The sequence below is a fragment of the Prosopis cineraria genome, unplaced genomic scaffold, assembly GCF_029017545.1.
Source record: "Prosopis cineraria cultivar Desert tree isolate PC_DT_omini unplaced genomic scaffold, ASM2901754v1 PC1, whole genome shotgun sequence".
NCBI classification, from domain to species: domain Eukaryota; kingdom Viridiplantae; phylum Streptophyta; class Magnoliopsida; order Fabales; family Fabaceae; genus Prosopis; species Prosopis cineraria.
The window spans coordinates 56963845-56978816 of record NW_026555332.1 but is presented as its reverse complement, the minus strand read 5'-3'; the positions used below and the strand labels follow the sequence as shown (position 1 = coordinate 56978816).

The 14972-nt window shown below is 33.7% G+C and overlaps 1 protein-coding gene across 1 annotated transcript; it reads right to left on the bottom strand.

Moving 5' to 3' along the window:
* Positions 1-352: 352 nt before the first annotated feature.
* On the bottom strand, positions 353-4266 carry LOC129288768 (uncharacterized). Its single transcript, XM_054925503.1, has 2 exons — positions 3947-4266; positions 353-3124 (listed from the first exon to the last, which is right to left on the bottom strand). The coding sequence occupies exons 1-2, from the start codon at positions 3992-3994 to the stop codon at positions 641-643; spliced, it is 2532 nt and encodes an 843-aa protein (XP_054781478.1). The 5' UTR covers positions 3995-4266; the 3' UTR covers positions 353-640.
* Between the last annotated feature and the right edge of the window lie 10706 nt (positions 4267-14972).

Sequence of the window (14972 nt, the reverse complement as noted above, 5' to 3'; positions counted from 1 at the left end):
GTCTCCATGATACTTCAACTATATCTCTTGCGTGCACACTAGATTTTCCATAAAACCCGTCTGTGCGGACCAGATGATGGTTACGTCAAAATATAGGCGTAGTTCACCCAAAAATAAATAAATAAAGGTTTCCGAACGATTGAAACGAGTGTCAACTCGCGCTGGATGTGCTTTTGTCCTAAAAATATCTCATTAATTTGCTCATATAAACACACTCTATAGGGGTTCCTATCAAGATTATAAGATCAGGTAGATCCAGAACTCGGCTTTGACACGACCAATTTTCAAGTTTTGCCATAACATATGTTCTTTAACAATCTCTATCAGGTCATATATGATCCTGCACAACCAATTTTAAATTGATCCGATAATTTATTAAGAACAATCAAGAACACAACAATACATATCCCCAAAATGAATAACGCATAAACAAACAATCAAAAAGATTTCAGCAGTGCTTAAAGCATGGCCTATATGTAGATCTTCTATTTACACTACACTCAGCACACTCTTTTCATTCAATTCAATTACAACCAAAACCAATAAGAAAAAAACAACTATGCTATTCACCACAACCCTGAGAAAAGTACAACACCTCTGTAAATTCTGAAAGCTTGCTGAATCCATTCCATATGTACCGTTATTTGACTTTAATATCGCCTTTGGTGTCTGCAGTGAGATTCTTGGAGCTTGGGGATTTCCCAGTGAGAGCCTTCTTTGCTTTCACTAGTGATTGTTTGACCTTTGATATTATGTTATTTGATTGCTTTTGAGATTGTTTGGTCCCAGTTTCTCTCGGAAGGTCCTTGGCTGTTTTCGTGGCATCGCTTTCTTTGGTGGCAGCCTCTGTAATCGGAGTCTCCGTTTTCACAGGCTCATCGACTCGTTCTTTCTTTGCACCCGATTCCTCTTCTTCAAATTTAGATGCCAAAGTTTCTCTAATGGGCTCACTTACAACTGAAGACCCATCATCCACCTTATTCTCTATCTTGTCCGCTTCAGGCTGATTATCTTTTATGGTGGCCACCATTTTCACACCCTCTTCTTCTACTTCAGTTGTTGTTTCCTTCTCTTCATTCTTTTGTTCTACAGCCTCGTTTACTTGCACTTCTGCTTCTCTTGACAATTCTTCAACAGCATCAGATGCCTTTAATTCTTTCTTTTCTTCCACACTGGGAGCAGTAGGATTCTGTTTTTCTTCTGTCTGGTTGGTTTCAATTTCCCGATTAACAGGAATGTGTTGGGTATTTTCTGAAACTCCGACCACTTCTTTTGACACCCCTTCGACTTCATCCTTCTTGCCCTCTTCTTCAACAACTTTCTCTTCATCTACAGAAGATTCCACTCCATTGGCTGCAGAGCCTGCTTCAGCTTCCTCCTTGGGTGCAGCTTGAGTTGTGTTTCCGGTGACACTAATTCCCTCCCTCTCACATTTCTCTTCTTCAACAACTTTCTCTGCAATTGCAGAAGAAGATTCCACCCCATTTCCAGTGGGTACTTCACCTTCCTCCTTGGATGCAACTGGTGCCATGTTTGTGGCGACACTGATTCCCTCCCCTTTGTCACGTTTCTCTTCTTCAGCAACTTTCTCTACTGTCACAGGAGAAGATTCTACCACATTTGCAGATGCTGCTTCAGCTTCCTCCTTTGGTGTAACTTGTGCAGTGTTAATGGTGAGACTCGTTTCCTCCTCCTTGTCAATTTTCTGTTTCTTCATTGTACCATCTGAGGTCTCTTTAGTTGCCTCAGACTCACCCGCAAGTTCGTTCTCAGTCACCACCTCCTTAATCTTTTCCTCTACCTTCGAATCCTCTTCTCCTGGCCTTTCCTCCACTGCATCAGACACAAGCTCTTGTTTAGTCTCCACGTCCTCGTCTTTTTTCTCAAACTCTGAGAGTTCTCTTGGCTTTTTCTCCACTGCATCAGACACAAGCTCTTGTTTAGCCAACACGTCATCGTCTTTTTTCTCAAACTCTAAGAGTTCTCTTGGCTTTTCCTCCACAGCATCAGACACGAGCTCTTGTTTAGTCTCCACGTCCTCATCTTTTTTCTCAACTTCTGAGAGTTCTTTTGGCTCTTCCTCCACTTGGAGAGACCCGAGCTCTGGTGTGTCCACAGTCTCTTTCAATATCTCTGGCTCGTCAGGAGGTCCAACCTCAACCGTGTCCTCATCTTTCTCTCCGATTTCAGAGATAACTGTCTGGGATTTCTCCTCTTGTTCTTTATCTAAGGTTTGCTTTTCCGGTTCACTGGGGTGATCCTCAACTTCTGTAACCACAGGTTCTGGATTTTCTGGTTCTTTGGGCCCTGCTTCGTGGGCGCTACTGTCTTTCACTACCTCCCCATCAGATTTTTCTACTTCTGTTGCTTTTTCCACAGTTGCATCACTGGGTTTTTGGATGGCCTCAACTGAAGGTTCCGGAATTGAAACTGTCATTTGCTGCTCCGCCTCCTCTTTCTCCACTTCTTTCTCTGCTTCTGATTTTTCCTGCTCTGGCGTGACAGAACTTGTCTCTAAATTCTCAGTCTCTATCACTTCCTCTGATTTTGATACTTTTGGAGGATTAACCTCAACGGGGTCACTTGAATTATCTATGGTTTCAGCTACCACTGCCTTTCTTTGCTCCTCTTCCTCTGTTTCTAGCTTCTTTGGCGTCTCTTTCTCAGTAGCTTCTGCGGGCTGAGACACTTCAGGGTTGCCTGTAGCAAGATTTGCGTCAGGTTCCTTGACATTGATTGTCTCTGAATCAGGAACGAGCTTCTGTTCGTCTTGCTTCATATTATCTGACACCTCAGGAATGCCTTCTTCCTTCACTTGCTTCTCTTGCTTTGTTTCTTTATTCACAATAGGCTCTGACACAGAATCTGCGGCTGGTTCGATTATTGTTGGAGGCTGTGAATGTGGACGAAGTTCCTTGATTTTCTCCTTCAGATTGTCTGCAACAGATTCCTCTAATGCTCCTTCACCATCGGCCTTCTTCTCTTCTCTCTCAGCTTCTTCTTCTTCTGTCTTGGGCATAGGAGGAGCTGCATCTTCAGCCTTGTCAACTTCGTCTTCATTTGCATTTGACAAAGAAACAGTCTTCTCTCCAATGCCTTCTTCATTCTCCTTCTTCTCAACTTGCTGTGATAAGGATGGAAAACCAATTATCATTAAAACTCAACATTCACACTTCAACATTTATATTATTGACAGGGTAAAGGTTAAAATCTGCAGGATATGTAACAAGTATGATATTAGTAGACAAATCAGCAAACAGAAATCAGAATTTGTCTTCTTCCCCCTTTCCATAATTGGACAGCATCTCCAGAAGGTTTATGAAAATGAAATCACTGGAGTTCTTTAATCTGTACATTGCTCAGTGAGTTTTACAAATATTCTCGGTTCTAAAAAGAGGGGAAAACAAAAATGATCAGAGATATTTCATACTGAATGATATACTAACTAGTCTGATACATTCATGCTAGAAGAATCAGTTCAGTCATAAGTGACAACCTTCTAGAATTTTCTTTTTGGGCTTTTCCTTTAGCTATTGCTTTATTCGAACTTATCCCCACTTCTAGTCTGCATCTAATCCGTTTCTCGAGAACAAATCTTATTGTCCTCTTCCATAAGCATAAACATATGCTTGTTGCTGGCATCTTTCAGACTCAGCTTCAGCAGCGAAATGGATAATTTTTGCTGCTATCCCCATATCAAAAAGGGTCATCCAGAACTATTTACCGCATAAAACCTCACCTTTTCTCTCAAGAGCAAAACTATAAATCTTTAACTATTTGGGTCTTGGCCTTAAAAAGGAGAAATATCATCAACATCTGTTTATAGCTACCAACTAAGTACAGTAACCTAAAGAAATACTGATCAAAGTGGGTTAAGGTTATGCCAAAAGTTGATGAGCTAAAAAACTAGAAAAGGAAAAGGCCAAAAAATAAAATAAAGTCAAACCTCATCAGTAGCAGAAGTATGATCAGCAGCAACAGTCTGAGCATCCATGGTGGAGGAGTCCGAGAGCAAAGAGAGGCTCTGAGATGTAGAGAAGTTGAGATGGAGATAGAGAAGGAAAGTGAAAGGGAGGAATAACAAGGTTGGCAACAACCCAAGGAAAAAAAAAGGAGGAAAGGCAGCACAACTTTAGGAAGAAGAACTAGTGTTAAGAGAAAAAAGCAGAAACATGGTTGTCTGACAGACTGTACCACATGAGCTAGTATGGTCTCAATGATTTAGAGGGATCAATCTGCCAGCAAAGTTTTCCCCGTAAAATGAATTAATTATTTGAATTAAATTTGAAAAGATGACCATATGGTTGTGGCCAAGTGACAAGCTTTATTGGAGAAGTTGGGGACCAGATAAGCATCAATGGACTCCCCCATTAAACGGTCCAAATATTTGGCCCCTCATCATTCTTAATATCCAACTTACCAAGTAATTTATAGGATCCCATTACATCATTATGCTGTACATGTAATAGATTATACTGATTTTAATTATTCTTCTTGTTTTTACTAGTTGTCTTTTTTAAAAGAAAAAGAAAAAGAAAATATAGTTGTTATTCTTTACATTGCATCATTATCAGTTGTTGCCATCAATGAGTCCAAAAATGACCTTAATTAAATTGTAGGGGCGTTCCCAAGCGCCATGATTATTTTTAGAACCTGTCAGAAAGGTCAAAGGGATCAATCACCTCTGTGGACGAAGTAGCCAGGCATAACATGTTCAAGAAAATCATCGTAATTACTTGAACTGACCGCATTATCATTTAATCTTCCCATGTGGTCGTGTTCGTTCCACGTTAGCGTCTTCCAATTTGCTCAGATTTTCAAACTGCTATTAAGATGTGGCATTTCAATGACATTATATCCCGTCAAGTCATTTCAAACCATTGCTGAATTTTTTTTAAAAAAAATATATTAAACAGTGTAAGTATAATAATATATTTATTAACGCCGGTTAGTGTTTTTTGGGCCTTTCCAGTTTTTGTACCGCAGGTGTCAGGTCATCCATAGGCAAGGAAATTACATCCTGAGTCATCACTACATTAGGGCTCAACTGATTTTTTTTTTTTTTAATCTTGCGTAGTTAGTTTAATTTAAAAGAAAGAGATTATGAGTTTGTTTGGCTTCTGTTTTTATTTTTTATTTTTAAAAATTTTCAATAACTAAATATGATGCATTTTAAAAATAAAAAATAAATTGAAAATAAATTAAATTTTTTTTATTTTGTTGTTGTTAAAAATAAAAATAGAAACAGTTTTGAAATCAATTAAATAAAAAAATTATCCAAATGAGCGTTAAATTTTTTCTTTTTTTAAAAATAGAAAACAAACAAATCCTATGTCACCTTTCTTATTCTATTTATAAGACAAAAAAAATATTTATTTTAATTTTATTTATAGAACACCTCAACAATTATTGTGCTATCTTTATCCTTATCAAATGTTGTGAAAATCATCATATGATAGATTATTTTATTTTTAAAGTGTGCATATTTAATAAAGGTAGCGTTAAAAACTTGTTAAATTTTTATATGAAGCTAATAAAATTTAAAATTTGTTTGATTTAGAAGTAAAATGTTAAAAATAATCTGTGTATATAGGGCCAAAGTAATTGTGAGGGAAAAATAATTGTTCCAATTGATTTACTGTATTTCTAAATTGTTGCCGGCAGCTGAATGAATCAAAAGTGTGGTGGGAAAAAGGTGAATGAATCAACAGCGAATTAAAGACAATTCTTTAAAAAAAAAAAATGGTTACAAATCTCCATCAAAGAGTAAAGCTGTGTGTGGGAATAGGGACACACTATCTTCGTGGCGACGGTATTGGTTGATAAAGAATTAAAGACAATAGGGAAAATTTTAAATAAAGACAAGGGATGTAATATAATTATCAATCGGTCACAAAAAATTATGATTTTTTTTTCAATTTAAAAAATAAAAGTAAAAATAATTTTAACAATAAAAAAAATAAAGTACGCTTTATTGAATCACTAGTATTAACTTTTTTAATTTATTTATTAATTTATCAATATCATTTATAAATTACATCTATTTATCAAATGAATAGTAATATTAATTATTAATTTATTAATTTATTAATATCAGTTATAAATTATAAGACTTGTCAATAATTTATAATTAATATTAATAAATTAATAAATAAATTTATTAATGTAACAATTGATATTGTTGTTTATAATTAAATAGTTAATGTTAATTTTTATATAATTATTAATATGTCAACTCATATAATTTGTAATGCATATTAGTAACTTAACAAGTGAAATAAAAAAATTAATAATTAATAATTTTACAGTAAATAGTACTTTGATTTTTGTCCACAATTGAATTATTTTCATTTTTATCCTTTTGAATTAAATTTTTTTTTCCTTATTTGAACTTCTTCCAGTACAATAATTATGAGGAAAGACTAAGTCCCTTGATTGGGCTCGGCCCATAATCCATTCACGGATTTTAAGGCTCCGAATCATACAATGTATTAAGATGCCATAGCCCAAATCGTGGGCTTGAAACTCTGGGCTTCAAATGCCTTGATCGAATCCCGGGTGTTCTGGGGCATTTTCCTTAGGTACTCCATTATTTATGCAATTATTGTTTGAATTTGTACACCAATAGCTCAACGCAGCACACAAATTATTAAAAAAAAACAAACAAACAAACAGATAAGTGGGCCCCCAAAAGACAAATGGGTTGATCCAGGAGACAAAAAGAAATGCCCACAAAGTGGAGGACTTTCTACAATCAAAAATTGATTGCATTACATGCGGTGCAAATACGAATGAGAGAAACCAAGTTTTCACGCACATTGATATATTATAATCAATCTCTTTTTAATTTATGAAGTGATAATGTAACTATGAAAGATTTGATTTTTACATGTGCGGCCTGTGCTACTTGTCGATCTGAAAAGGATGTGAGAAATTTGATAAAGACCTCATTGTTGCAATCAAGGGCACAGAGAGGGCTATCGTTCTCTACTGCGGACGAAGCACAACCTGTGACTGAAAACCAAATTGATTGAGAAGACTCAACTCTTGGGACTTAGAATCTCAAACAGTTCTCTCCCAAATTTGAAAGTAATGATGTTTATGTGACGATAAAGTTGACCATCAAAACATGTAATTATTCATGCATGCCTCAAGAACATTTCAACCGGACAAATTAAATGCTATTGATAATTGATATGCCAAGATCTCTCCCTAATTACACTACACACTTTAAACTTGATTAAAAAGAACCAGTTTGGGCGATAAAAGGGGAAACAACAGTATATATGCATGATTTCGCCCTTCAAATAATAAACAAATATTGAGGGGTGGTGATTAGGCGGGTGTTAATGTTCTAGATACAGAAAGCGTCGTGTGTGAGTCATCATCACTTGTCGCCTTGACAAGACAAAAGACATATAATTAAAGTGTTTGTTAGCAAAAACTTAAGAAAATTGCATGTGCTTATGTTTCCAAGCAGCCTTAATGGGCCATTTGAGTTAAGATAACTCGCTCAAGGGTCTTCTCAACCTGACTACATCTCAAGCCACTTCTCTCATCTACTCACTTTCGCCAAGATATTTTCCGCTTCATCGCAATCCATGACCACATAAAATCTTATGCATTACGTTGGAATCAGAAGGACCAAAATTTGAAACTTTGAAACGTCAACCAGGTGTGGGCTGTGGGTTATGACTTGTGCAGTTCCATGGATGCAGTTAGACTGAAGCTCCTCTGATTTTGATGAACACATCAACTGCTCTTTCTTGTCAATTATTAGTTGTTCAACACAAAATTACGGCTTTGGGGATATATACTGTAGAAAAATTGACTTTGTTGTTATTGAAAGTTTTCAATGGCGATAAAAAATTGTAGCAATGTCATCATGAAAATTCTTGTCTCTAATTTTATCGACATGATAATATCGCTGAAATTTGTCACCCTTAAAAGTTGAGAATTGGTAGTGTCATTTGTCACCACAGAAATTATACATAAGTGATGACTATTTAGTTGCTGCTAAATATTGAGTATCAGCAGTGACATTTACCAATTAACGATGACTTTTTTGTCATTGCTGAAAAGTAATACTAGTTTATTTACTCACATGTCATCATGTCACCCTCCCGCTCTCATATGGTGCCATGTCACGTGCCACATGTCACAGTGGTGCCATGTCACCTGTCACGTGTCGTAGTGCCACAAATTCATATTTTCATTTCACAAATTGCCTCTTCCATGATTCAAGCTCATGACTTTCTTTTGTATTCCATATCTTGCTATTGAGTTGGAATGAACTTATAATCTATTATTACATAACTAAATATATAGTTTTAAACTAAACAAACACACACATATCTTACATATTAAATATTATAAAGTATTATAAGTATCATTAAACACTTCAATTTAATTCTTTTAATTTACTAAAATTATAAATTACATTATTTATTTTGTCTAAAGTAAATTATAAATATAATTAATACAAGATCATTTGAATTATTTATTTTTTTGCTTCTTGAGGTTATTGTATTATTTATTTTAATATTTATAGTTATAATTATAATATAAAAATATTTAAGAATAAATAATAAAAATATAAATGATTATGCATTAAATCATAATTATTGAGTTTTCTTGCTAGTTTTAATTAAAATTTTATTTTTACTTTTAATGAACAATAACTTTTAAGTAATGTAATTGTTTTGTTTTTACATTACATTTTACTTTTTTAATTAGTTTTCATGTTTAAATTATACTTTTATAAAAAAATTATCTTTTTTTTATATTTATGTAGTAAGATAGCACCAAAAAAAAATCGTATAGCATCACATACATATATATATATTTTATAATCTCTCATCTTTCTTATTTTCATCTTTCTCTTCCTTATCAATAGCGATCGAATTTAGAACATATAAACTAACATCAAGTTTTAAAGTTGCCGGTATTAAAAGTAAAATTTCAATTGAAAAATTAGATTGGATGAAATATTATTCTATGAATGAATAAATTTAACTATCACATATCTAATAATTATAAATAAGTGGTGTTTTGTTTAAAATATCAATTTAATCATAAAAAATTTGAATAGAGACTCCTTACCACATTATGTGCATTTTAAATTAAAATATCAAATAATAGATTTTTGAATGAATTTATTACTTCACACAGGGTATGCATTAGTTAGTTTAGTTAGATTTAGTGTTTATTGAATAATACTAATGAACTAAACTAACCTAAATAGTTAGACTAAATTAAATTAAACATTACTTGATAATAAAAACTAACTTAAAATAATATGATTTGGCTATGATATTTAATTTAGCTCATTAATATTAAATAATATCTTAACTTTATCTTAAAATAATTTTATTATTTTAAACTATCAATTTAACAACAAATATATTAAATGAAAGCTCATTATGTTATTTTATATATTCATCATAAAATACAACAAAATTAATATCTTAAAATGTTAAATATTGGATTAAACACCAAATAAATAATTATGATGATTATATTTAATTACTATTAATAATTATGAAAATCAAACTTTTTATAACTACTTTAAAAATTACCATTGAAAGTTTTTTTTTTTTTTTTGTAGTTGTTGGGAAAAAATAAAAGAAAGTATCGTGAGACGTGCCAGAAATGTGGGATTTCAATAGGATGGAAGAACCTGACTTCTAATCAAATGTAAAAAACCCAAACTCTCTTACCACAGTTCACCCGAATATAAGAAAGTGAAGTAAAAAAATTAATATAGACGCAAAAAAGCGGAGATATATTAATTAAAGAAAGAGATGGTAGGGCTATGTCAGCCGTACAATGAAAAATAAAGATTAAAATTATAAAATAAAAGGGAAAATAAGATAAAGTAGCATATGCAAAGTCTGAAAATTTTACTGATAGTTTGTTGACACTGATGATTGTTGAGAGAGGGCTTCTTTATTTATAGATGATCTTGACTTGGTACCTAAATTCCATGATCGCCACTTTCCTTAAATTTAAAAAGCATTTCCTACATCTTCGTCACTTATCATGGATAGAGTGTGGATAGTTTTGATTTAATGACTAAGGTTTCATAAATATTCTTTTTTTTAATTAAAGCCGATTAAGTTAAATTGAGCCTAGGCCTTTAAATTCATAATTTGGGTGCAAACAATACCCTCACATATAAATTGATCGGAGCCTTTATAGGTTAATTTTATATAGATATTTCCATTGACCCCACTCACGAGCATTGCGTAAGTAGTATGTCTTAGAGGATCGGCTCGTTCCCATTTTGTTGATGGTTGATTTGGTACTTTACTTAAAGGAAGCTCTCGTGGTTGAGGATTAGAGACCATGTGATCTAGCTTAGGATCAAGTTTCTCGAGGTTTAAGACCTCAAGAACTAGTTTTGAAATTGGCCCTTTAAGTTTTAGACTTTAAAGACTACTTCTGTAAAATCTAGCTGTTACGGGGCTTAATCTTATAACTTTTGCCTCTATGGAGAGTGCCCTTTAAGAGAGAGCTCCTATGAAAAGGCCCTTGCAAAGCTCGCATTTTTTAACTTTGGCCCCTGTGGCGTTGGCCTTTATGGTTGTGGCCCCTTTAACTTCAGCTTCTTTGGTTCTGGCCCCTACGACATTGGCCCTTATGCTAGTCCTTATAGTTTCAGCCCCTATGGCTCTGATCCTTATAGTTCCGACCCTTGTGGCTCTGGCTCTTGTAGCGCTGGCCCTTATAGCTCTGGCCACTTTAGTGCTGGTTCTAATGACTCTGGCCTTTGCGATTTCAGCTCCTGTGACGCTGGCTCTTATAACTCTAGCCACTTTGGCGTTGCCCCCAGCAACTTTGGCTCTTATGGCTGAACGGGCCTGCTATTGAATTGGACTTGTTATTTATCCTTTAAGGAATGTTATAATGATCCTCGTTATTGATCTTCTGGTCGAATGACACATTGGGAGACTACCCCCTGAGTCCATCTATTCTTTGAAGGTGAAAGCTAATTAAAACTTGCTCCTATGATAGTCTAGATAGCATAGAAGGGATGTTCCTTAATCCATCCTTCAGAGTTTGCAATAAAGCTCTTTGCTCTTTACCTCTCCTTAGCTTGTACTCCATGTTTTGTGTGTACAGCCATGTTCTCTGAGTCATAAGACTCAGGTCTATTCTTTCCAATAACATATCAATCCTTATATGTCCTAAGCATTCCGTTCACATAGGTCCCACTGGGTGTGCCAACAATTGTTAGGAAAAAATAAAAGGGGGTGTCGCAAGGCTAGAGTTGGTTAACGGGCGGGCTTAGCCCATATGGGCTCGGCCCTTATGGGCTTAGGCCCTAAAGCCTGGTTACCCTAATTTTATCCTAAAATTAAAGCCCGACCCTTATTCAAAGGGCTCAGGGCCGAGCCCATAAACTCTGATAGGAATAAAATAAAATAAAATTTAATATTAAAATTTATTTAAAATATTTTAAAATTCAACATACACCTAACTAAAGTCTCACATAATCTAAAAAATAAATAAATAATTTAAAAGTCTAAATAAGATGAAGGTAAACATCATCATCAATCCTAATCAAGATCTCCATCATCATCATTCACAAATAAAATATTAAAACCCTCAGATGTAGGTCCACTCATGGAAGATGGAGGCAGAGGCTTAATATTAATTATCTTTGCAACTTCATCATCATCATCACCTACAATACCAAATTTTAGGGCTTCATGGGCTTCATCATCATCATCACCTACAATACCAAAAAAAAAACGGGCTTCACGGGCCGCCCGGGCCCGAGCCCTTTTTTTAGGGCTTAAAAAGGCCGGGCTTCAAAGCCCGGTTATCCCAAAATATATCAAATTTTCAAGCTCAAACTTTTATTAAAACGGGCTTAAATAGGCAGCTCGTCAAGCCCGACCCTTATTCCTGACTCTACTCAAGGCGCACCAGAAACATGGGGTCTCAAGAGGATGGAAGAACCTGACTTCTAATCAAACATTATAAACCCAAGCTTCCTTACCATAGTTTATTCATATATGAGAATACAAAGTGAAAAAATTAATCTAAATGCAGAAAAATAGAGATACATTAATTAAAAAAAGAGGTGGTGTGCCAACTGTACAATAAAAAATAAAGACTAAAACTACATAATAAAAGGAAAAATAAAATAAAATAGCAGACATGAAGTTTAAAAATTTGACTGATAGTTTGTTGATGTTGATAATTGTTGAAAGCAAGGTTCTCTATTTATAGACGATCTTGATTTGGTGTCTAAATCCCACGATCACCACTTTTCTTAAATTTAAGAAGAACTTCCTTTATCTTGATCATGGATGGAGTGTGGATGGTCTTAACTTAGCAGCTAAGACTTCATAAATATATATTTTTTAATTAAAATTAATTAAATTAAGTTGAGCCTATATTTTTAAATTCACAATTTAATTGCAAATACTAGTCATTTCAAAAACCCTGCAGATTGATGAGGATAGTTACCACGATACTGACCTATGTTTTCCAAACTGATAACATAGGCTTTAAGAAGAATATATGCCTCCAGTTGTCAGAAGTTCCAGGGAAGTTTCAACGAATATATCATATGTGAAACTTGATTATAATTCAACTTGATTTGGTCAGTCAGGAAATAAATTTTAAAAGAAATAATCAGATCTTAAATTGCAGTACAAGCACCGTGTCTTTTATTTAAGGAGAGAGCTCCTAGCAAGGACAGGACTTGCTAATCAATCATTAATGGACAACTTTGAAGCGAAAAAGGGGAAAAGAAGGGGCTTTTAGTCCTTCTTTAATCTGGATTTGTGGGAATATGCATTGGACCTTAATTATAAGCTTAGTTTTGGTGATGTACCTACCAAGATTAATGTCAAATATTCTCATTTCACAATAATGCTATACACACACACAATAATCTTTCTATTATGCAGCTCTTTTTTCCCCTGCCAAAATAAAAATATAAAGAAAAACTAAAAACTGAGGGGTGAGGGGCTCCATCTGCTAAAATTTCCATACATGCATTCAGTGTTTCGCAAAGGAATCCCAGCTCATCAACCTGTGACCCAAATACACACATCAAATTGTACAAACTGATTTTGGATTAGATTTGTTCCATCCTTTTGTCTCCCTCTAATTATCCCAGTGGTTTAACATGTTCATTGTTCTTAATTAATTAATTGCGATTACCTTCCTTCACTTTACCCAAAATATTTAATATAATAATAATAGTAATAACAGTAACACCATCAACGTGCGTGTTTTCATGAACAAGACCACTCGAATAAACATTCAAATGCCACCTTGCAGCAGCTAGCGAATATTTCGCATGCCTCTTCATATTGTTCCAATCATTTGCTGTTAGAGATTGATTCCCAGAAACGCAGACATGAACATATATATATATATATATATATATGTATTCGAAGGAAAACACAGAGAGAAGAGGGAGCGGAGGAGAGAGGGCAAGAAAATGGAGGTATCTGCAATAACAAAGCTAAGCTGACCAAACCTCAATTTGGTCACTAATTAAATGGTCACGTTTGATTATTTTTTCAGTGAAAATATATATAAAGGACAACGAAGCCGACACAAATTATTGACACGTAAAGGGGAATGCAACAAGTAAACATTTTACAAGAGGATGTGTTGAAGTTTGACTCGGGGTGAACAGCTCATATATATGGGAAAAATTAGGATAAGCTTAGAGATGCATGATGAGGCATGGAGATTACAAGCATCTTCCGGAGCTGATGCTCTCTTATTATTATTTTTTTAAAAAATAACCCATTTGGATGTCTCCTTTAGGGCATGGAAGCATCTCAATGTCACAACAAAGAAAGACAGGCTATCACACAGGAATCAACATTATTGATATCACTAATTCATCCACTTTCTTATTTGAGAATAATGGGCCCAGTTATTTTTTTTTAATTTCAAGTTCAAAACATGATCGTCGAAGAATATGTGCTAACAGACAAATTACTAGTTTGGATGTTTGTGAGCGATCAGTGAATAAATTGACGAGAATATTGTGCAGTTGTGCCATCTAAGAAGGACAAAGGAAATGGGTAGTATTTTAGTGTATTTTGATTACTTTTATTCCAAGAAATATGATTGTATATTCATTTTCTTCCGAGAGATCAACTTTGGATAGCATAAATTTAATTTACATGACTTTATTACACACATGCTAGCACTCTTACTGTTGTCTTCAGTTTTGGTGCTTTGAAGTGATTTGCTGGTTGATTAATTATTCCAAATAATTAATTATTTTACTATTTAATGAATTTGTCTTTCTGCGCATGCAAGGTGGTGACTAGCTTGATAAACCTAACTGGGAAGAACATTTATTTGGGAAAGTAGCTATTACAGATAACTTAATTTTAAAAGCTGTAATAATAATTGAAGAACTCGATTATTGAAATATCATGGAAGAAGGGCTATGGTCTTTATTTGCAATAAAAAATAATTAATTATTAAAATAATTAATGGAATATGAATCATGAATTTAAATAAATTTAACCATGAATTTAAATAATATTATTTGTAAATAATGGAGAGTCAATTGTGAATATATAGATAATTTTATAAACTTATACAATGTCACTTTTGAATTTCAAAATAATCACTTATGAATTTTAGAATGATCACTGGTTAATTTTTGATTTGGGGACAATCAATTATAAATTTAAAGAATTACAGTTGTGTGTGTGTGTGTAATGATGAATTGTAAATGATTATTAATTAATTTTAATCTTAAATCAATAATTTGAAGACTTTCTTATGTTTTTTAATATTATTCACAACTGAATTTCTACAAATTCACTAGTAATTTTTTTAAAATTCACAAATAACAATGTATATATTCATGAAATTATTTATTAATTCATAATTAACTTTTTATATATATTTACAAGTGATCTTTCTCAATGAACCTTTTATTGGCTATTTAAATAATTATAAGTATTTTAATTGCA